This window comes from Lithobates pipiens, unplaced genomic scaffold (assembly GCF_037356315.1).
Source record: "Lithobates pipiens isolate NorthernLeopardFrog02 unplaced genomic scaffold, aLitPip1_a1.2 Scaffold_8, whole genome shotgun sequence".
Lineage (NCBI taxonomy): Eukaryota > Metazoa > Chordata > Amphibia > Anura > Ranidae > Lithobates > Lithobates pipiens.
The window spans coordinates 385,012,004-385,035,081 of NW_027507903.1; the positions used below are offsets into that span (position 1 = coordinate 385,012,004).

The 23,078-nt window shown below is 45.5% G+C and overlaps 1 protein-coding gene across 1 annotated transcript in view; it reads right to left on the bottom strand.

The window, feature by feature from the left end:
* Positions 1 to 271: 271 nt before the first annotated feature.
* The window catches only part of HSPA9 (heat shock protein family A (Hsp70) member 9), a 299,396-nt gene continuing 276,589 nt past the window's right edge, over positions 272 to 23,078 (bottom strand). The window contains exons 12-14 of the mRNA XM_077473881.1: positions 15,650 to 15,742; positions 2,342 to 2,482; positions 272 to 526 (exon numbers count right to left, since the gene is read on the bottom strand). Of these exons, the coding sequence (XP_077330007.1) occupies positions 461 to 526; positions 2,342 to 2,482; positions 15,650 to 15,742 (300 nt within the window). The 3' untranslated portion in view covers positions 272 to 460. The remainder of the gene's footprint in view (positions 527 to 2,341; positions 2,483 to 15,649; positions 15,743 to 23,078) is intronic.

The window sequence follows — 23,078 nt, forward strand, 5'->3', positions numbered from 1 at the left end:
GAGGCTGGTGGTAGAGCTATGCGGGCATCAGGTGGGAGACCAATCCATCACTGCTCACTACAAGAAACCCCTAGTAACATCAGAACAGCAAGCATTCCATGGAACCTTTGTTGAGAAAAGTTAAATTTGTTTTTCTTTGGAAGAACTTAGAACCTAAAAAGCCTTAAATAGCTAAGCCAGTAGTTTATTGGTGTGGTAAATTACAACAGACAGTATAAAATAATTTTTCAGGTGATCCATGAAAAAGAAGAAAAAAGAAAAAACACAAAGGCAAAGTCCACCGATTTTTCTTTATGTAGCAAAAACTGTAGACATACATTTTACTCAACATCATAAAGAAAATTATATATAAAAGTACTGCAAAAACACAGTAGAACAATTGACTTAGACTATTTTTTGCTCAGGACATCCATTAAACACTTCTCTCCCAAGCCTCTATTTCATATTTTATTCTTTTAATTTATTGTTTATCTTTTTGCTCTTCTTTTTGCTCCCCAGCTCCAGAACCCTCTCTCTCTGATGCCATCTGAAAAACAAAAAAAGTGTCTTATTTTGCAGTTCAGAAATACAAGTACTTGTTTGCACACCAACTCTACCCTACATAAAAAATAAATAAAAAATATCCACCACATGGATAAAGACTCAACATGATTATGAAACAGTTTGGATGTTTATTTGCAACCATTTTTCACCAGAGGTAGAATTAAACACAGTTAACAAAAACACACAACCCGGCATGTGATATCTGTTAATCTACATTGTCATGACCATAAATTTGGAATGCAACTATTTATTACGATTTTGAGAAGATGCCAATAATTTTGTCCAGTTCATTTTTGGAGTTTTGCATGGAATGCGTCAGTTCCGGCTTTTTGGTTTCTCCACATTTTTTTGTCATACCAATTATAACACGAACCAGAGACCGCCTAAACATTTGTAACTGCAATCATTTTCTGGTCGTAGTGGAGCATCATCTGGCAGAAATGCCGGGGTACCAATATTTTTGGTCATGACTGTAGGTGCCTGCAATGCCATCACTCGGTTTTTTTGGTATCTCCCATGTAAAAGAGCACAAGTTTCCTTCTCTCCTACAGGAAGCTACACACTGGGGTACATTTACTAAAACTGGAACACATAGAATGTGGTGCAGCTGTGCTCTAACACCAACTTTTTCAATCAAGCTTTGACAAACCCTAGAAGCTCTTTGGTTACGAATGGCTGCACCAAATTCTGTATGCTCCAGTTTTAGTAAAGCCCATCCCCCTTACCCCACTGTGTGCATCCAGCCACGATTCCTACAGGTAACTTTTGGCTGTGTGAAGAGTTATGAAAAGCTTTGGCTGCCATCAGCCTGTCATTGTGATGTACGGGCTTGGCAGCCACAGCTTTCTGCATCATGCGAGTGTGTGATGTACAGGGATAGGGATAATTGTAGACACTCACTCAGGTTGAACTGGATGGACTGGTGTCTTTATTCAACCTTACGAACTACGAACTATGTAGCTGCAGGCATTAGATTCTTGCCACTGGGATTTACAGTGTCGCTAAACACCTGTGTGGATGCAGTCTAATGTTACAAAACTCTCTCAAAGCTTTGCTTGTACTGTTGTGGTTACATCTGCCTAACAAAGGTAAACTACAGTGGGGAGGCAAGGGGACCGGTCTACTTACTGCAGGGCAAAAACATCTGGTACCATGGACAGAAAACACATGGAAAATTAGAACGAAGGTAAATTAAGCTAATATTTGTAATCAGCCCAACAATCAGTAAAAGATTTAGGTCCGTTATGGATTGATTCGAACAGGCTGCATAACTTACTTTGTTTTACATCATAAACCCAATTCCTCACAAACTTTAAGTGGCCATTCTTTTGGAGGTCTTTAAGGCCAACGACACCATTTAGAATTTGTCACACCGATAATTAGGGTTAACATGTAACACTTGCAAGTGGACTTCCTTAAACGGATTCCCACAGAGGGTTACGATTTATTTTATTTTATTTTTTAACAGCGCACAGATGGATGAATCCCAATCATATAGTGATTTGAGGAATATCCAAACATATACATCCAAATATCTCAGGCTTCTGGCAGGGCCACCCACAGAGCAATTTTTGTCCAGTTCATTTGAACAATTTGTAGTTTTGCTCATTGCTCGGCCAGCTTTACTTCCCATTTTTTTAAAAACATGAAAAAACAAGCTGCTAGGGTTTTGATTTTGGAATATAAGGAGGAAGAGGAACAACCTTAAAAACTAAGAAAAAAATAAAAATACCATCGGTCTAGACCATAGCTCCTCTTACCTGATGCTAAAGAAAACTGATATTTTTTCCAACTTTACCTTTTTGTATGCAATTTCAAATAGCTTTAATGATGCTTGCTGTAGAGATGATGAAGCTTGCCTTATACTCTCTCCAGTTTCTTGATCTTTCCTAGCCAAAATGTCTTTCATCTTGTTGATCTCCTCTTTAAGCTTGTTGCACTAAGATTAAACAAAATTAGGGAAACATTTTATATACAGTTGTGAGATTTCTCCAGTGTTTTATGATAGGTTTCATATAGTGTAACATTCACAATGAACAACTTGGAAACAAACATTGTGCAATAAATACATTCAGTGTGAAAAATGTATATATACACACACACACACACACACACACACACACACACATATATATATATATACACATATATATATATATATATATATATATATATATATATATATATATATATATATATATAAAACACACGCGCACACACACACACACATATATATATCTTAAAAATTGTAATTCAATATAAATTAGGAGACCATCATGTTAAAGAGGAAGTAAACCCCCGATGAGCTTACTTCCTCTGATTCCCTGCAAAGGTAAAGCATAATGGACTACTATGCATCGCATAGTAGTCCATTATGTGTCACTTAGCTGACACAGGAGCCAGCGAAGTCACCGCTGTCCCCTGTAGTCTGGAGCATCCATCTTCTCAGTGGGTCTCGCTGCCCTGCCGCTGGCATTCGACGAAGCCTCCCATGACGTCACTCGCGTGCCTGGACCACGATCTGTCTGATCCACCTGGAAATGGTGGACGACGAGATCACCAGTCTGTGTGTTCATTTCAGTAGCTGGTCCGAAAAAAGTCTGACTCCCAGAAGGGAGCCGTGGCAGACAGATAAACCCTTAAAGCCTGGACCATGTCCAGGGAATGGAGGGCCACCTCCTTAGGATGTGTCGGTTTAGGACACAGATGGTAACCCAATGTCTTCATTGAGGTGAAAAGCCGAAACCACTTTCGGTAGAAGAGACTGTTGCGGACACAACACCACCTTATCCTTGTGGATAACCAGATAGGGCGACTTGCAAGACAAGGCCGCCAGTTCCGAAACCCTCCTGGCCAATATAATGGCCACTAGGAAGACCACTTTCTGAGAAAGAGTCAAGGGAATTTCCCTGATGTTCTCAAACAGCGGTTTCTGAAGCGCCAATGGCACCAGGTTCAGATCCCATGGAGGCAAGGGTGGATGCACCAGAGGGACTACATGCCGGACCCCCTTGTTTAAAAGGTGCTCACCAGAGAGTGAGACGCCAGGGGTCGTTTGAAAAAAATAAAAATAAATAAATAAAAAAACAACCAAGGCTGACATCTGTTCCCTTGATGGTGCTTAAATCCAGTTTCTGGTCTACTCCTCACTGAGGGAACAGCAGGATCCTGGAAATGGAAGAGCACGGACACTACCCCATCTCCTCACACATGGAGATACAAGCCTTCCACGTATGGTGGTATATCTTCCGAGAAGATTTTCGTGTCCTCAACATAGTTGAAATAGTCAGACAGGCCTCGGTTCCTTAGCACCTGGCTTTCAACAGCCATGCTGTTAAAACTAGCGATGGTAAAGCAGAATGGAGAATCGGACCTCTTCTCGCATCGGTAACCACCAGGCGTACTAGGTCGGCGTACCAGTATCACTGGGATCCCCCTTGGCCTCAACTCTGCAGAGCAGACGTGGAAATAGTTTTAATGGAGGAAAGGCGCAGATCAGTCGGTACTTATCCCATGGAGCCACCAGCGTGTCCGCCCAAGGATCTCTTGCCCTGGACACGAACCTCCGCACCCTTCAATTGAGCTGAGAGGTCAGGAGATCTACGTCTGGTGTGCCCCACCCCAGGCACAGAAGGCTGACCACCTCCGGATGCAATGACCACTCTCCTGGGTCCATCTGGCAACTTAGATAGTCTGCCTAACAGTTTTCTACTCCCGGGATGTATATGGCCGACAGGGCTGTAGCCGAGCTTCTTGCTCCTCCTTGGTGAGTGACATACGCCAAGGCTGACTAGATCCTGATCGGACGCCCTCTTAGTCTCATGAACCATGTGGAGGGGAATAGCCTGATCGCTCAGAGCAACTTGGATTCCTCCCTCGACCAGAGGCCCTGGGTCGACTGTAGTCCCAGTACTCCACCCCGGCCGGTCAGTCTGGCATCTGTTGTAATTACTGTCCGATACTGAAGTAGGAACAACTTCCTGGACCGAAGTGACGGAGATCTCAGCCACTAGAGAAGGGAATCCCTGACTAACTGGCTCACCTGAATCTGTTGATCCAGGGATAACGGAGATTTGTCCCATTTTGTCAATATCTCCTTCTGCAAGACTCCGGTGCGAAATTGAGCATATGGCCCCGCCTTGAAGGAGGCCACCATGAGCCCCAGGGCTCGCATTCAGAAGCGCGACGACCACCTGCGGTTCATAAAGAAGGGAGAAAAACTCTTGCTTCCAGAGTCCAGCAGTAAGCCTTGGTACTCCAGGTGCTGATTTGGCACAAGCACAGACTTTTTTAGGTTCAACACCCACCCAAATTCCTGCAGGGTTTGCATGGTGATCGCCACATCCTCCTTTAATACTGCAAAATCGCAGAAACCCCGAGGCATATGGGTATGTGCAAGCACGCGTCCTGGGAGTATCCCTGATTGAGTGCAGTGACTACGGAGCGAATTGATTGCATTCTGAACCTCTGTATTTTCACAAAGCAATTGAGGGCTTTCAGGTCCAAGATTGTAGTCCCCATAAAGGAAGGGGTATTTCAAAACAGATTGGAGTAGAACCCCTGAAACCTGTTACAGGTACTATCACCCTGCGGCTTAGCAGGTCCCTTACTGCCCCCCAACAGGGCCTCCTGGGGGGTGGGGGAGAATCTGTTTGGTAGCCAAGAGAGGAACTCTATCGTGAAGCCCGATGAAATCAGTTTGCAGACCATTGGTCAGGCACCCGAGAGGTCCACCGGGCTGCAAACTCCCAAAAGCGACCCCCCCAACCCGTGTGACTGGTGGCAAACCTTCATGCGGAAACACTTTCTCGCTGGCTTGTGAGTCCAGGGACGCTTCTGTCCCTCAGTAGTGGCCCTTTTGGACTAGGAGCGTTTTTCTGAAGTCCCAGCCGGACGAAAAAAAAAAAAAAAAAAAAGGCTATTTTGAGCAGAAAATGAGGGTCCTTGACTGCGGCGTGGCTTCTTACTCTTCCTGGACTGTGGGAGCAAGGTGCACTACCCACCTGTGACATTCTTAATGTCATCCGAGACTCCAAATAGCCACTCACAATGGAAGGGTAGATCTGTCAAGGCTTTCTTAGATGCCTGGTCCAAAGACCAGCCAAATCAGGCACCGCAGCATCACTACGGACACTGATGCCCTGGAGAGGAAGGGAAGCGTATGCAGGGCCACATCACAGATGTACTTAAAGCGGACCTCCACCCTAAAGTGGAAGGTCCGCTCATTGGAACCCTCCCCCCCTCCGGTGCCACAATTGGCACCTTTTAGGGGGGAGGAGGGTGCAGATACCTGTATAATCCTGGTATCTGCACCCACTTCCAGGACAAGCTAGCCGCAGGGAAACCGTTCACAGGACACAGCAGGGACCAGTGGAGGCACGCAGCACGACTCACGCATGCGCAGTAGGGAACTGGGCAGTGAAGCCGCAATGCTTCACTTCCCGATTCCCTGAGAGAGGATGGCGGCGGGGGCAGCCGAGAGACTAGTGATTGCTCGTCATCTGCTGCCGACATGACTGGACCCTGGAACAGGTAAGTGTCCATTTATTAAAAGTCAGCAGCTGCAGTATTTGTAGCTGACTTAATTTTTTTAAAGGTACAGCACCTCTTTAAGGCTGTGCACTAACTGGTCTGTCAGTTCCATGCAGACAGAAGAGGCCTGCTGCTTCTCCAACTCACGGTGAAATAGTTTTGCCCACTCAGCAAGTGTCTGCAACACTAATGCTGTGGCCAGTACTGGTCGTATGACTGACCCCACTACAGTAAAACAAGGAACTGGCCACTGCCTCCGCCTTCCTGCTGGTAGGGTCCTTAAATGCAGGATTCCCCTCTACCGGGATCGTGGTTACTTTGTTTAACCACATGAATACCAGGCACTTAAACACCTTCCTGCCCAGACCAATTTTGAGCTTTCTGCACTGTTACAATTTGAATGACAATTGAGCGGTCATGCTACACTGTACCTAAATTAAATTTTTATCATTTTTTTCCCACAAATAGAGCTTTATTTTGGTGGTATTTGATCACCTCTAGGGCCGGTTCACACTGCAGGCGAGGCGAGGCGACACCGACTTGCCTCGCCGCGACCTGCCGCGACCTCAGCGGCAACTTGCAGATGACTTCTGTATAGAAGTCAATGCAAGTCGCCCCGAGGTCGCCCAGAAGTAGTACAGGAACCTTTTTTCTGAGTCGGAGCGACTCGAGTCGCTCCTCTCAGAACGGTTCCATTGTACAGAACGGGGGCGACTTGCGAGAGCGAGGCGAGTCGTGTCGCCTCGCCCGCAGTGTGAACCGGCTCTTACGGTTTTTATTTTTTGCTAAACAAATAAAAAAAAGACTAAAAATTTTGGAAAAAAATTTTTTGGTTTCAAAATGTTGTAAATAAGTAAATTTTCCCCTTCACGGATGGGCACTGATAGGTGGCACGGATGGGCACTGATAGGTGGCACGGATCCGTGCACTGATAGGCGACATGGATGGACGGCACGGATATGGCGACACGGATGGACGGCACGGATATGGCGACACGGATGGACGGCACGGATATGGCGACACGGATGGACGGCACGGATATGGCGACACGGATATGGCGACACGGATGGACGACACGGATATGGCGGCAGGGATGGACGGCACGGATATGGCGGCAGGGATGGACGGCACAGACATGGCGACACGGATGGACGGCACGGATATGGCGACACGGATGGACGGCACGGATGGGCACTGATAAGGCGGCATTGTATTGTACTGATGGATGCCAATCAGTGCCAAACAATGTATGCCAATCAGTGATGCCCATTGTGGGCACCTATTGGCATCCATTGGTGGCACTGACTAGCATCCCTGGTGGTCTAGGATGGCATACCTGGTGCTGGGCATCCCTGGTGGTCCAGTGTGGGCATCCTGGGGGGGGGTGCTGTGCTGATAATCGATCAGCACAGATCCCCCTGTCAGAGGAGCAGCCGATCGGCTCTCCTCTACTCGTGTCTGACAGACGCGAGTGAGGAAAAGGCGATCACCGGCTCTTCCTATTTACACTCATCGGAGACTCTTTGCCAAGATCAAAGTTGCGGGGTATGAGACTGACACCCCGCAACAACAATCGCCACGATGCGTGCGACCCCGGTCTATGACGTCCAGTCAGGATTTTGAAACCACTTTGCCGCCATCATTTGGCAAGTCGTTAACTTGAGCCACCCTCGGGGACTTAAAACAGGTGCTCAATCCCACCCTCCTAGCTTCTGCAGACTGAGGGGTCCCCACCGCAGGACTCACCACCCCGACAGTGTTGCGCCGTGATTTTACAGGTGCCTGTGTCAGTTCCCAGGTGTCCAGAGCAAAAAATAGGATTTTTCCACTCACCATAAAATCCCTCTCTGTAATTCACCAACCAACACAGCTCCTCTCTAACTAAATGGGTTTGTTAGCCTGCCATTAGGAGAACTAGGCAAAATTGTAACAATACACAGAACTTTCAGTACCGCCGCCCTGTGCCAACAACCCTCCCTGCTGCCCCAGCAGACTCAGTACGTCAAGCAGTAAAACGTAGAGAAAAGGAGGGGTGGGTGCTGTGTCGGTCGGTGAATTACAGAGAAAAGGATTTTACGGCGAGTACAAAAATCATATTTTCTCTTATATTCATCGACTGACAAAGCTCCTCTCTGTAACTAAATGGGACGCCCCCAAGCAGTGCCAAACGAGGGGTGGGAAAAAAAGCATAAAAACGTCATCCAACATGGCGGCACAGTGGTGTAGTGGTTGGGCGGCACAGTGGTGTAGTGGTTAGCACTCTCACCTAGCAGTAAGAAGGGTCACTGGTTCAAATCCCAACCACGACACTACCTGCCTGGAGTTTGCATGTTCTCCCTGTGCCTGCGTGGGTTTCCTCCGGGTACTCCGGTTTCCTCCCACAATCCAAAGACATGCAGGTAGGTTAATTGGCTTCTGTCCAAAATTGGCCCTAGTATATGAATAGGGACCTTGGATTGTGGGCGCCTTGAGGGTAAGGACCAATGTGAGTGTGCAATGTACAGGGATGGGGTCTATTGTAGACACTCAGGTTGAACTGGATGGACTGGTGTCTTTATTCAACCTTACTAACTATGAAACTATGGCAAGTGGGAACTAGTGAAACTAAACCCCCCCCCCCAAAAAAAAGCAGTGTGTGGAAAAACACCACCATATAACCGGGCATTCTCAACAGGAGTGATCCCCAAGACTGCAACATTGCAGAAGTAATGCAACAGTGCATTAACAAAAATACTGCGTTTTTATCGGAAAACCAGGAAAAACTCTCAATTGCAACTACACGGTCGCCTGCAAAACAGGCTTCAGCGATGCACTGACGTCTACCTTGTAAAACTTGGTAAACGCATGGACAGACAACCAGGTCGCCGCCTTACACACCTAAGCGCAACCGACGCTTGATGTCAGAAGGCCCAAGACGTTCCGATTGCCCTTGTAGAGTGGGCCGTGAACGGAAAGGGGGGCACCTGCCCCTTCAAGGCGTCAGCTTGTACTACAATCAGTCTGATCCACCTCAAAATAGTGGCAGACGAGACTGCCATACCCTTCTTTGGACCAGCCACCGAAACAAACAGCGAGTCTGACTTCAGAAAGGGAGCTGTGGCCGACAAATACACTTTTAGAGCCCTAACCACGTCGAGAGCATGAAGAGCCACCCCTTTGGGGTGCTTCGACTTAGGACACAGCGATGGCAATACAATGTCCTCATTGATGTGAAAAGCCGAGACCACCTTGGGTAGAAAGGATGGGTGCGGACGCAACACCACCTTATCCCTGTGGGTGACCAGATAATGAGACTTGCAGGACAAGGCGCAAATTCCAAAACCCTCCTGGCTGATGTTATGGCCACTAGGAAAACCACCTTCTGTGAAAGGGTCAATAAGGGAATCTCCCTGATATTCTCAAACGGTGGCTTTTGACACACCGACAAAGCCAGGTTCAAATACCACGGAGGTAATGGTGGACGCACCGGAGGGACTACATGTCGTACCCCCTGAACAAAGGTACTCACTAATGAGCTAGACGCCAGGGGTCGCTGAAAAAAAAAAAAAAAAAAAAAAAAAGAACCAAGGCTGAAATGTATCCCTTAATGGTGCTTAACGCCAACCTCTGGTCTACTTGCTGAAGAAACAGCAGGATCATGGATATAGAAAAGGAGCGCGGATGCCATCCTTTCTCCTCACACATGGAGATATAGGCCTTCCAGGTACGATGGTATATCTTCCATGAAGAAGATCTCCGCGCCCTCAACATAGTTGGAAACACCGAGTCCGACAGACCTCGGTTCCTCAGCACCTGGCTCTCAATAGCCATGCCGTTAAAGCCAGTGATGGTAAAGCAGGGTGAAAGATTGGACCTTGAGATAAGAGGTCCTCTTGCAGCGTCAATCCCCATCGAGTGTCTGGCACCAGACGCACCAGGTCTGCATACCAGGGTTGCTGAGGCCAATATGGGGCAACCAGGATTACTGGAATCCCCTTGGCTTCCACTCTGCGAAGCAGATGTGGCAAAGTTTTAGTAGCGGAAAGGCGTAGTTCAGCTTGGTACTGATCCCACGGAGCCACTAGCGCATCTGACGCGTCTGCCCACTGATCTCTTGTCCTGGACACAAATCTTAGCACCTTCCGATTGAGACGGGAGGCCAATAGATCCAAATCTGGTGTGCCCCACTTAAGGCACAACAGCCTGAATATCCCTGGATGCAATGCCCATTCTCCTGGGTCTAGCATCTGCCGACTCAAATAGTCCGCCTGCCAATGTTCCACCCCGGGATGTAAATGGCCGACAGGGCCAGAACGTGTCGCTCTGCCCACCGAAGTATGTGAGCGACCTTCCAAGCAGCGGCTGAGCTTCTTGTTCCCCCTTGGTCCTAGCCGTGGCGTTGTCTTACTGTATCCTGGTTGGACGCCCCAGAAGACACATCGACCATGTGTGAAGACACAGCCTGATTGCTCTCAATTCGAGCAGATTGATAAGCAACTTGGATTCTTCCTGAGCCGACTGAATACCCATCACCTCACCCTAGCCGGATAGACTGGCATCCATAGTGATCCCCATCCAGTTCAGGGGAAGGAACGATTTTCCAGACTGAAACACCGGGGACCCCAACCACCAGATCAGGTAGTCCCCGACTGGCTGGCTCACCTGGATCTGCCGATCCAGGGACAATGGAGATTTGTCCCATTTCATCAAGATCTCCTTCTGCAGGAACCCTGGTGTGGAACTGGGCATAAGGAGGCCACCATGAGCTCCAGCACTCGCATGCAAAAGCGGAGCGACGACCCCTTGTGGTTCATCAGTAGTTTGACCGCAGATCCAAGAGTCTGCAATTTGTCTGAGGGGAGAAAGACCCTCGTTTCCCTGGAGTCCAATAGTAAACCTAGGTACTCCAGACGCTGGGTCGGTACAATCACCGACTTCCTTAGGTTCAACAGCCACCCAAATTCTTGCAGAGTCTGCATGGTGATCGCCACATCCTCCTCTAATTCTGAGGCGGGAGATGTTCTCAGGAGGAGATTGTCTAGATAACCCATGATCGCGATCCCGCATTGTCACATAAACGCCAATACTTTGGCAAAGACTTGGGGGGCTGATGCCCAGCCAAAGGGAAAAGCCACAAACTGGTAGTGGGCTTCCCCAACTGCCAAACGCAGACATTTTTGATGCTGAAGGCATATGGGTATGTGCAGGTACGCATCCTGGATGTCCAAGGACGCCAGGGAGTCCCCTTGGAGTGCAGCGACTACTGAGTGAACTGATGCCATTCTGAACCTCTGCAATTTTACAAAGTGATTGAGGGCCTTCAAGTCTAAGATTGTGGTTCCCAAGAAGGCAGGAGTACGTCCAAACGGGTTTGAGTAGAACCCCTGGAAGCGTTCTGAATCCAGAACTGGTACAATCACCCCCTGATTCAGCAAGTCCCTCACTGCCCCTAACAGGGCATCCTGGCGAACCGGGGACGCAGGTATGCTGGAGGTCCACTGAGCTACAAACTCCTGAAAGCGACCCCCCACCCGATAGGTGGGTGGGGGCAAACCTTCATACGGTAGCATTTTTGTTCGCAGGCTTGCGGTTCCAGGGACGCTTTTGACCATCCGTGGACATGCTGTCGGGCTGGGAAAATTTTGTCGAAGCACCGGGTGGACGAAAAAGCCGCTTGTAGAGTGGAAAGAGGGCCCTTGCCTGCGGCGTGGCTCCTTAGCCTTCCTGGCCTCTGGGAGTAGTATACTCTAAACACCCGTGGCATTTTTAATAATGTCATCCAACGAAGCTCCAAAGAGCCGGTCGCCAAAGAAGGGAATGTCCGTCAGGGCTTTCTTGGATGCCTGGTCAGCAGACCAGCATTTTAGCCAAATCAGGCGCCTCAGCACCACAGCTGACACTGAAGCCCTGGATAACAGGGGGAGAGTATCCCGGGCCACGTCACAAACATACTTAAGGCCTTGCATTAGTTGGTCTGCTAGTTCCATGCAGACAGGGGAGGCCTTTTGCTCTCCCAATTTGCAGTGCAAAAGTTTTGCCCACTCAGTCAGTGTCTGCAACACCAGTGCAGACGCTAGTACAGGTCGCATGGCTGACTCCACAACCGTAAACAAGGAACGAGCCACTGCCTCGGCCTTCCTGTCCGTGGGATCCTTGAATGCAGGAGTCCCCTCAACCGGGATCGTGGTTACTTTATTTAACCTAGATACTGGGGGTCCATGACCGGAGGAGCCGACCACTTCTTGAGAAGGCTTTCCTCAAAGGGGTAACGCACCGCCATGTTTTTGGGGACCGAAAAGGTCCTTTGCGACTGACCCCATTCCCTGTAGATGAACTTGTCAAAATAAGTTAAATACGGGAACACCTTAGGTGAAGGTGCTGGCTTGCGGGACCCAAAAGGGACCGATACATCAACAGAGGGATCCGCTGACTCCTGGATCTTCAGGGCATCACGCACATCTGTGATAAGTGCTCCATCGCTTTGTCGCGCTCGGACCCGGACAGGGAATCCTCGCTGTCTGAATGGTCCTGGTCAGCCTCATCTGATAGGTCAGAGCAGGGGTCAGCAGCCACAGCAGGGCCCGAGTCTACATCAGAGCTCTCCCCAGAGGACGGGGGGGGGGGGGGCACAGACCCCCCCACATGTGAGAAACCCAGCGATCCCCATACACACACCGCCCACAGCACATGCAGCCGCCCCCCCGGAGGGGGGAGGGAAAGTAGGGACGTGGGAGAGAAGAGGTGGTGGTGAGGTGGCCCCCGAATCAACCTCCCAGGGAATACCCAGCTGCTCAACCCCCCTGAGGAGGGAGAGCCGTACTTACCAGTCCTGAAGAGCTGGGAGACATTCCATCACAGACCTACTCCTGCGCAGTTACAGGGTAGCTGTTGGCCTTGGTATACTGTGATCCAGACATCAGTAGCCCGGTCATATGTATACCCCGGAGCATTGAAGCTCACCGACCCCCTCTGGAGCTGAGGCATGTCGTGGCCTGCCGAGCCATAGCTGCGGCCTGCTCACGCTCAATGGGCGGACTGGGGAGACTACAAGAATAATTAACCAGCCCCCCCCCCCCCCAGGGTGGGACTTAAAGTTCTGTGTATTGTGTAACAATTTTTCCTAGTTCTCCTAATGGCAGGCTAAACAACCCATTTAGTTACAGGGAGGAGCTGTGTCGGTTGGTGAATATAAGAGAAAGCCAAGCTTCTGCATAAAAAAAGCAGGGACCGCTGGGTTCCCAAGTCCTTCTCCACTAGGCAAAATAAAACGGAGGTCTGTCTGGCAGACTGGAGGGTTGTTACCCAATGGACCGCCCCCTGGGCGGAACTAAGAGTTCTGAGCGTTGTGTTACAACTAATGCCTAGTATCTCCTAGTGATAGGGGAAACAACCCAATGGCTAAGAGAGGAGCTGTATCGGTCGGTGAATACAAGAGAAAAACGGTTTAAAATCACACAATGTTTCTAAACATTTTAAGCTTGTCCATAAATCAAAGGCCCAGGGGTCTAAAATTCTGCTGCATCAAGAGGGTCAAACACTGGCAAGATAGCAATTTCATTCACCAACTAAGCCACAGGAAATCTCACTGGATCCATGAAACTAAAGTTCTTTTAACGAGAGGCTTGAATATTGAATTCGATATTGTTTTATTTCAATAGTTCATTATTTACAATTTTGTCTTATTTTTTGTAAATCTGTTTGTTGTTCATGAGAGTCAGCAGGGATGTGGGATGACGTTTCTATATGGTTCTAGGTATTATTAGGTTTGTAGATTTTGCTATATCGGAGTTGAGCTCCTTTGCTATACTTAGTCTATTGTCTTGAGCTGCTGCCACGATCATTTGTCCTTTGGTTGCTAGGGTGACTGGAGCACATTTGCTTCCATAGGCCGGACGGGTCAGCTGACATGGTTTATATAGCGAGTGACTTGCGTCTTGCCGTCGCTGCTGATGAAGTCCCGCCCCCTTTCTGGGACGCAACGCGTACGGAAACCACGCGACCTTGAGCGTGACGCCACCCGTGTCTCACATGCTGACTCTTGTGGAGTTTATTGTATTGTGGTTATCCTTCGCACTGGGGCACAGTGCAATATTTGTAAGTGTACACTTTGCATTTTTATTAAATGGTTTTTAAATATTCAGAGAGCACTAGAGATTCTTGCTTTCGTTTTATGTATCTACCGCTGTTGGAGTGGATGACGAATAGCTTAAGAGCAAGCCACCGTTACTTGTCTGTTATCTGGTTATGACCTTGTTGGCCCTACCCCTCAAAGGGATAATGCTGGTTTGACCTGACCGATTCACTTAGGGGTCCATCTCTTGAGGTGAGCGGGTATTATCCTCGTGGGAGGATTGTCACAAGTCATCATTTGTAGTTATTCATCACTACTTTCACTGGATACTTGCTCGGCAGTGTGGACCCTCAGGATATTCCTATGAAGAGTTTGGACTCTGTTTTATCTTCACTCTAGTGATTTCTTTTCCCATTTAGATTGTGCTATATATGTTTTGGCTGTACCGCTTTCTAATTTAAAAAGACACTCAATGGATCTGGCTGCATAGCTAGCCCCAGCAAGGATTGCTCCAGTGGAGCTCAGCACAGCACATCTTAGACACTGGTGAAAAAAAGGAGTTACTCCCAGGTGGCCTATAACCCACACAGTAATTACTATGGCTGTGTCCCGTATTGTATGAAAATGAGAAACCATGGATTTCAAAACAATAGAGCTCAACTCTGGCTGCCATAGTGTAGTAAACTATACTACACTATGACAGCCATTTTCTTCTTTTTGAGACAATTGTGAGAATGTATGGATTCCGAACGGACCTAGTGTATACTGCTTCCTGGTGTGGACATCTACAAGCGTAAAGGCCCTAGGCTGGGTTTAGCCAATCGCCCTTAATGCTCGCTATCTGGTGAGCATAACTTCCATTTACGGTGATCGGGCACCGTTTGGAGTTCATGCATGCACAATGTGGTGTCGGGAATTGGCAATCCTATTAATTATTTTTCCTACAAATATTTGAACAAAGTTTCCTTCCTCAGGACTTGAATTGAAATTTGGACTTTAGTTTAATATTTGAATAAGCGCAGCTTGTTTTTATTTATTGTATTTTGATGTTATGTACAGAACAGCAGCAGCATATAGTGCGACGTTTGTTTTATCTTAATTTTTTTTTTTTTTACTCTAGCGCTGTTGCACTCCCTTTTGCTCTGCTTTTGACAAGCTGCAACCATGGAGGGGCACATAGAGCGGTCAGTCCCTTGCTATGACAAATTTTGCTATAACAAATATTTAGCAATTTGTCAGTTTTGCAGACTTTTTAACATATATTTTTTGTTACCTTCTTATAAGGATGGTGTTCTTTTTTTTAAATATTTTTTAAATGCCCCTTTGTTATTTGTTTTAAACTTTGGACACAAGCCACATAGGTTTTACTTTTAGCCCTTTAAACCCATTGACCATGGGAATACATTTTGTAGTGTTTTTGCATAGTCTATTTGAAACATTTCCAATTCACTCTGTGTAAATTGATGACAGTATCCAGAGCTCAGTACCCTTTTAAAAAAATGGACAGTAAAAAATGAAACCAACCTCATCTTCAGGTAACTGGCTTTTAAATTCTTCCATCTTTGATTCTGTGTCATGAATAATGCCTTCTGCATTATTTACAGCTTCAACAAGCTCCTAGAAGACAGCAATTTGTACATATTAAGACATTTTAGCAAACTTGGCACCATTGACACAAGAACAGTGTTTTAAGATTAAAATGGGAAAACCAGAAAATAAAATATAGGGTGTTTGATACACAGCTCATTACAATTCAAATGGGGGCTCATGCAATATACTGTACTTCAAAAGCATCACACCAAAGGAACCTTATACAGTGGCTCTACACTAATTTACAGTTTAGTGCATAAAACCAGATTAGGAAAAACAAAAACAAACAAAAAGATATTAAATGTTGAACCAAAACAAGTCTGAATGGGCAGGGACAATGTCTTTTCAAATCTACGGTAACATGTCAAATTTAAATTGTTAGAATGAATCAAGGCGTTTCCCACCTATACCAATGGCACAAAAGTATGCACATAAAGTATGTGTATAATAGTGTCTACAAAGTCTGCACTTGGAAGCTTCTTTCTGCAGTGTATATTATAAACAGCTTTGCAGAAACTACCCTTGGGCAGCCACTGCATACAAAGCCAGTCTAAATGGCTCTGTACTTTGGCAGCTGTGATTACATTTGTAATCACTGTGATTTATAGTATAGTGTTTTTAAATTGCAAAAAGAGAAACAGAGTGCTACCTAAAGGGAAATGTTGCGCGCCCCCTCCCACTCTAATAAACCTTGTGATAAGTGCATCAGTACATAAAACTATTCCACATTATTTGCAAAAAGAAATACATGAATACAGCAACAATCTCCATGTTAAAGTCTGTTCTTAGTACTGTTTGTTGCTGGAGGAAAAGTTACCAATGCAGAGGGAGGGGAGGGAGGAAGGAGAGAATTCATCCATTGGCTCCAAGATCAGAGGCGGCAGCAGATATGAATTTTCAGCTCACACCCTCCTTTCATGCATCCAACTTCCATGCTATTCCTGCAGTGACCAATATATTAACTTAACTTATCCTTCACATCTGTACATTAACCCCTTCATCTCAATCTGACAACTGTATGTGACCTAATTAAACCCTTCACCTACTCCTCAGTGTATGACCAAAAATTGATCTAGTGCATCATTAACAAGCTCAATGTTTTAACCTCCTCAATAACATGCTGTCAAATTATCACAGCACAGAAAAAGGTTTTGGTAAGGAAAGTCAATACTAAAGTGCTTAAACCGCTTTCTAAATCCACTCGGGGACAAAGAAATTCCTATACAGTCAGATGTTGCTGTAGCTCAAGTTAAAAAATAAAATAAAAAAAAGGTTGATATTGACATGACAGCATCACGCAGTTGATGCAAATTTGTCGGCTTCACAACCATGATGCAAATCTCCTGTTCCACCACATCCCAAAGGTGCTCTACTGGATTGAGATCTGGTGTCTGGAGGCCACTGGTGTACAGTGAACTCATTGTCATGTTCATGAAACCAGTTTGAGATGATTTCAACTTTGTGACATGGTGCATTATCCTGCTGGAAGTAGCCATCAGAAGATGGGTACACTGTCATAAAAGGATGGTCATGATCAGTAACAATAGTCAGGTAGGCCATGGCCTTTAAACAAGGCTCAATTAGTACCAAGGGGCCCAAAGTGTGCCAAGAAAATATCCCCCACACCATTACACCACCAGCCTGAACCATTGATACAAGGCAGAATGGATCCATGCTTTCAGGTTTACGCCAAATTCTGACCCCACCATCTGAATGTCGCAAGATTCATCAGACCAGACAACATTTTTCCAATCTTCCATTGTTCAATTTTGATTAGCTTGTACAAATTGTAGCCTCAGTTTCCAGTTTTTTAGCCAACAGGAGTAGCACCCGGGGTGCTGCTGTAGCCCATCTGCTTCAAGGTTTGATGTGTTGTGCGTTCAGAGATGGTATGCTCAATACCTTGGTTGCAATGCGTGGTTATTTGAGTTACTGTTGCCTTTCTATCATCTAGAACCATCTCAAACCAGTCTGCCTATTTTTCTCTGACCTCTATGAAGCATTTTCATCCACACAACTTCCGCTCACTGGATATTTTCTCTATTTCAGACCAGTCTCCACAAACTCTAGAGATGGTTGTGAGTAAAAAGTAAAAGCATTTTCCTTTGCATGCTCTGGAGTAGGGCACAATGATTGTCTTCCTTGAGGTGGAATACTTATAACACTTTAGGGAAGGCTTTAGGAAAGACCTGGTTGGCTTAGTGAACCAAGTCTTGAACTGAAAAAATGGGCCAGACTTGGGCTAGGGAGTGGAAGCATGGGTAGTGTGGAGGTGCTCTGTTTTGAGGCGGTAGAAGATGGTGAAAAGGGAGATTTTGAAATTTTCCTCTGTGGAAGAATATATATCCCTCCTGTGACTATTTTTTTGAAAATTATTTTTCTAAAGGAGGAACATCCTCAATTGGTACAGCGTGATGTTTGTTTCAGACAGATGGCACAACCCACCACTGGATTAGACCATTTCTTATTGGACAGTTGTTCCACTGGACAGAGTTTAGCAAATATATTTGGAAGGGTAAAAATGGTTGTATTGAGTCATTTGTCATAAATAGGCTACTCTGTCTTCAGAATGGGGAAGATCTTCTCTGACTTAGCAGGTCTTTGTACCACAAAAGGGCCTGGTGAGACAGAGGATGTTCAAGTGTGACATTGCCAAGGTGTTGCACTTGCATACGGCTAGAAGCTTAAAAGGCATCAGGTGCACAAGAGCCTGGGGGCGAGAAATCTTCCACAGCTTCCTCTAGAACCATCTCTGGGTCATTCCCTCCTATGGCTGCGTCTTCTAGAGCAGGATTATTGGGAACAGACTCTGGTAGAGACAGCGGAGCCAGCGAAGGAGTCACTCTAGGACAGCCGTTCTCAACCTTTTTACCCCAGGGGAACCCTTAAAATAATCCAGGTCTCGGGGGAACCTCTGATAAAGCCCATTCATTGGGGGTCAATGGGAACTATGCCCCTTACTTTGGTGGTCAGTGAGCAGAACGCCCCCCCTTTTTTTTTTACAGTGGTGGTAAGAATGACCCCCTTGCAGAGAGCTAGAAAGATCATTGGTGTCATACCACTGGCTCCTCCAAGTGGCATTGGCTCAGAACTATATAGGCACCATCAAACAGGAGGTAAATCAGCCACAGCTCAAGGAACCTCTAGCCACCTCTGAAGGAACTCTGGTTAAGAATGGCTGCGCTAGGATGCTGTGTCGCACTTGCCCTCAACAGAGCAAATGTTTACCCGAGCTTTTGCTGTGGCTCTCTTTTACTTCGTTTCCGCAACTGCTATGGGTTAGTACTCCTGTGGGTGACTCACGGTGTAAAGTGCAGAAATAGGGTAAGCACATCCTGCAAGGCTAGAGCAGACAAACCTGTAGCAAATGGAGGAAGTGCCCGAGCACCTGAAAAGGGTTCTAGGGGCTCTAAGCAATGTGGAGGTAAAGTGTGCAATCTGTGGTTTGATATCAAACCTAGTTATCCACCTCAGGCAAAGCTCTGAGCAGTTACATTTTAGCACCAAGTTTAAAACATTTACATTGTTTAGTGAACACATTCCAAACAATCCTGGTTCAAGACTAGCCATAATGTATGAACAACACTATTACAAGGTAATACCCTCTAAAAGATCCAGGCTTCGCCCATCATGGTGGGGCATTTTCAGTGACTGGGTTAATAGAGAAGGACCACGGACCTAGACCTGTATAGTACCCTACAGCTAACTACATGCATTACGCAAAGTGCAGAGGTGAGCGCCAGCACAATTGCAGGGGTCGAATCAACATTACAGGCCATGTGGGGATTGTTTCAATTGTATTATTAGACAGTGAAAAGTTGAAGATTTATGAATCAATGTAAATAAACTAGTTTTCCAACAGTGATTTTGCCACAGGGAGAAGAGGTTCATCACCTTTGAACACTAGCAAATGACTGAGTGAGGTAGGGTTTATAGGTGGGAAATTCAAGAGGGCGTGTCCCCAATCACCTGAAGATACCAGCCTATAACCCAGGGTCCATGAATATTCAGCCCACGTCCTGTACTGCATTATCAAGATATGAAGGATAAGTAGCTCAAGCACTACCTAATTTTTGTCAAGGGTGAAAAAGATTGCTAGCTACAAAACCCTTGGTGAGGTGGTGATGGCTAAAAGGAAACCACACCGTGAGTGTCAAAGGTGAAATCTGTCCAATGGGTTTAAAGCAGATTCAGACCCAATGGAGCAAGGGGTATTGTATTTAAAGAAATACGCAACTCCCAAAAGGAAGGTGTAAAAGGAATAATTTGGTAGAAGCAGCTCAAAAAAAAAAATATTTTTTTTTTAAATCATTGTTCCAGAGACTTGCCTTCACTTTCACTCAACACCTAGGCATCCCAAGTGATGTCATGCCAAGTGACCAGTGAGTCTGGTTGAAGAAAATCTGCCACAGCATGCCTGTAACCAGATAAACATCAGTTTACCATCCAACAAAAAAAGATGAATGCTGCATCTCAAGTCACCCTTTTGTGTATGTGTGCAAAGTACTTGCGCACTGCTATGTGTCTAGTGATAAAATGACCATCTAAATTAGTGAAAAACTGGAACAGTTGCAACCATTGGGTAGTGCTCTCACACCAAAAAAGGTTATAAATAATCAAAAAATGGTGCGTTAAAGCTGAAAGATTTGTGTGTCTGCAAAACCAACAATGATCGACTTTAACAGCATTTTTATAAAGCATGTGCCACTGTTAATGCCCAAAAACCATTGACCTATTGCTGTAAACATAAAAACCTTAGTCTGTGGCCGAAAGCAAATCCATTCTATAATGGTGAGTGAAAGTGGAAAAATTCATCCACATAGCTGTTTTGCAGAATTAGTCTGGTGAAGCACCGGGTCGTTCGGCCAAGGATGTAGCCACAGCTCAGGTTGAATGGGCCACAATATCCCTAGGAGGCTCCAACCCCCAAAGCAGTGGAGGACTCTAATGGCCATTCGTAGCCATCTACCTATTTTTGCAAAACTCTTGTGATCTCTAGGTAATGTAGCAAACATCTTTTCATGTCCAAACTGAAAAACCTCTGTCAATTTCGTCCAAAAGTTGGCAGAATTTTTTGAGATCGGTGAAAAACTGACGAGACCTTAGGCATGCAACCTGGATCTGTCCTCAGGACTACCGTCTGGAAAAACTGTCAGAAATGGCTCCCTAATGGAAAAAGTCTGCAGCTTGTTGACTCTTGCCAAAGAAACTGCCACTAACAGAATTTTAAAGTCCAGTCTTTAATTGTTGCATCTTCTTGTGGTTCAAATGGTCTTCTAGTCAGACCCTGCAAAACCACTGACTAGGGCTGCAACTAACGATTATTTTTATAATTGATTAGTTGGTCGATTGCTTTGATTAATCAGATAACGTTAAAAGTGTGGTGTATAATTTAGTTAATATGTAAAGTAATATATATATATATATATATATATATATATATATATATATATATATATATATATATATATATATATATATATATAAATATATAATATATATAAAAAAGCAATTATTAACCACTTCAATACCGGGCTATAGTCATGACGTCTACAGATGGGATCTTCCATCCTGGGCAGGTGTCATACGGCCTCTCGGTTGAGGCATGTCCCTCTAACACAGCCCATCCCAGATCCGTGTAAAGTGCCAATACAAAATGCCTCTACCACGTGACCAGCTGTGTCCAATCACAGCCGGTCACATGTACTGCCCAGCTGTGTCCAATCACAGAATTTCAACAAACCGTTACTGGGTTCCCCTCATACACAGATTGTGCGAGGGGAGATTGCAGTAAATCTTGTTAGCGCTCATGTACACCAACCACACTGATGGGGGGCACCCCCCTACCCCCAATAAAGAGGACCTGTCACAGCCCATCAGATTAGCCGAGTACCCGTCACAGCCCAGAGCAGCTGAGTACCTGTCAGAGTTCATGAGTAGCCGAGCACCCGTCACCAGGCCATCAGAGTACCCAAGTACCTTTCTGCAGACCGTGCCCCATACAATATATACGTTGGGGTTTGCTTTCCAAAATGGGGTCATTGGTGCTCAAGGACCTTCAAAAGTGTAATAGGTAGTAAAGAGATGTGTAATTTATGCTCCTAGAACACCTGAAGGTACTACTACACCTCTGTGGCCAGGCTGTGTAAAAGTCTCACACATGTGGTATCGCCATACTCAGGATGAGTAGCAGAATGTGTTTTGGGGTGTAATTTTTTCTATATACATGCTGTGTGTTCGAAAAATCTTATAAACTGACCACTTTGTGTAAAAACAAATGTTTTAATTTTCTTTCCACATTTTCCGAAGACTTGTGGAAAAAAATGAACCATTCCAAAGACTCATTGTGCCTCATAGAATAGACGTTGGGGTGTTTGCTTTCCAAAATGGGGTCATTGTGTGGGTAATTCCATTGTCATGGTGCACCAGGGCCTTCACAAATGTAATAAGTCGTTAGGAAATTAGATGTGTAATTTATGCTCCTAGAATGATGGACCTCTGTGTGGCCAGAATGTGTAAAAGTCACACACATGTGGGATCACCATACTCGCAAGGCGTAGCAGAATGTATTTTGGGTTGTAATTGGAAGCATGCATATGCTGTGTGTGAGAAACTTATGACAATTTTGTGAAAAAATAAATATTAATTTTCCCAAGAATTGTGGGAAAATATAACTTAAAAAAACTCACCATGCCTCTTACTAAATACCGTTGACTGTCTGAGGGTAGGGACCGATGTGAGTGTGCAATATACAGGGAGAGATAATTGTAGACACTCACTCAGGTTGAACTGGATGGACTGGTGTCTTTATTCAACCTATGTCTACTTTTCAAAAAGGGGTTATTTGTACTTTACTGACATTTCAGGGCCTCAAGAAAGGATAGGCCATCAGTGCATCAGGTGTGATCAATTTTCAATGATTTGCACCATAGCGTGTAGACTAACTTTCACGGAGACCAAATATCCACTAATGTGGGTTATTTTTTACCAAAGATGTAGCAGTATAAATTTTGGGCCAAATTTCTGAACAAAAATTACTTGCTTGCAAAATTTTATCACAGAAACTAAGAAAGAAGCTCTTTTTTCACTTGTCGCAAAAAATAAAAAGCCCAGTGGTGATTAAATACCACCAAAAGAAAGCTCTATTTGTATGAAAAAAAATGTAAAAAATTTTGTTTGGGTACAGTGTTGCATGACTGAGTAACTGGCATTCAAAGTGTGAGCGCTGTAAGCTAAAAATTGGTCTGGGAAAGGTGTATAAATGTCATGTATTGAAGTGAATATCTATATGCAGTGATAAATATAACCAACTATATGGTTAGGGAGCAAAATCTCTAATCCACTTTCAGAATAACAGACACAA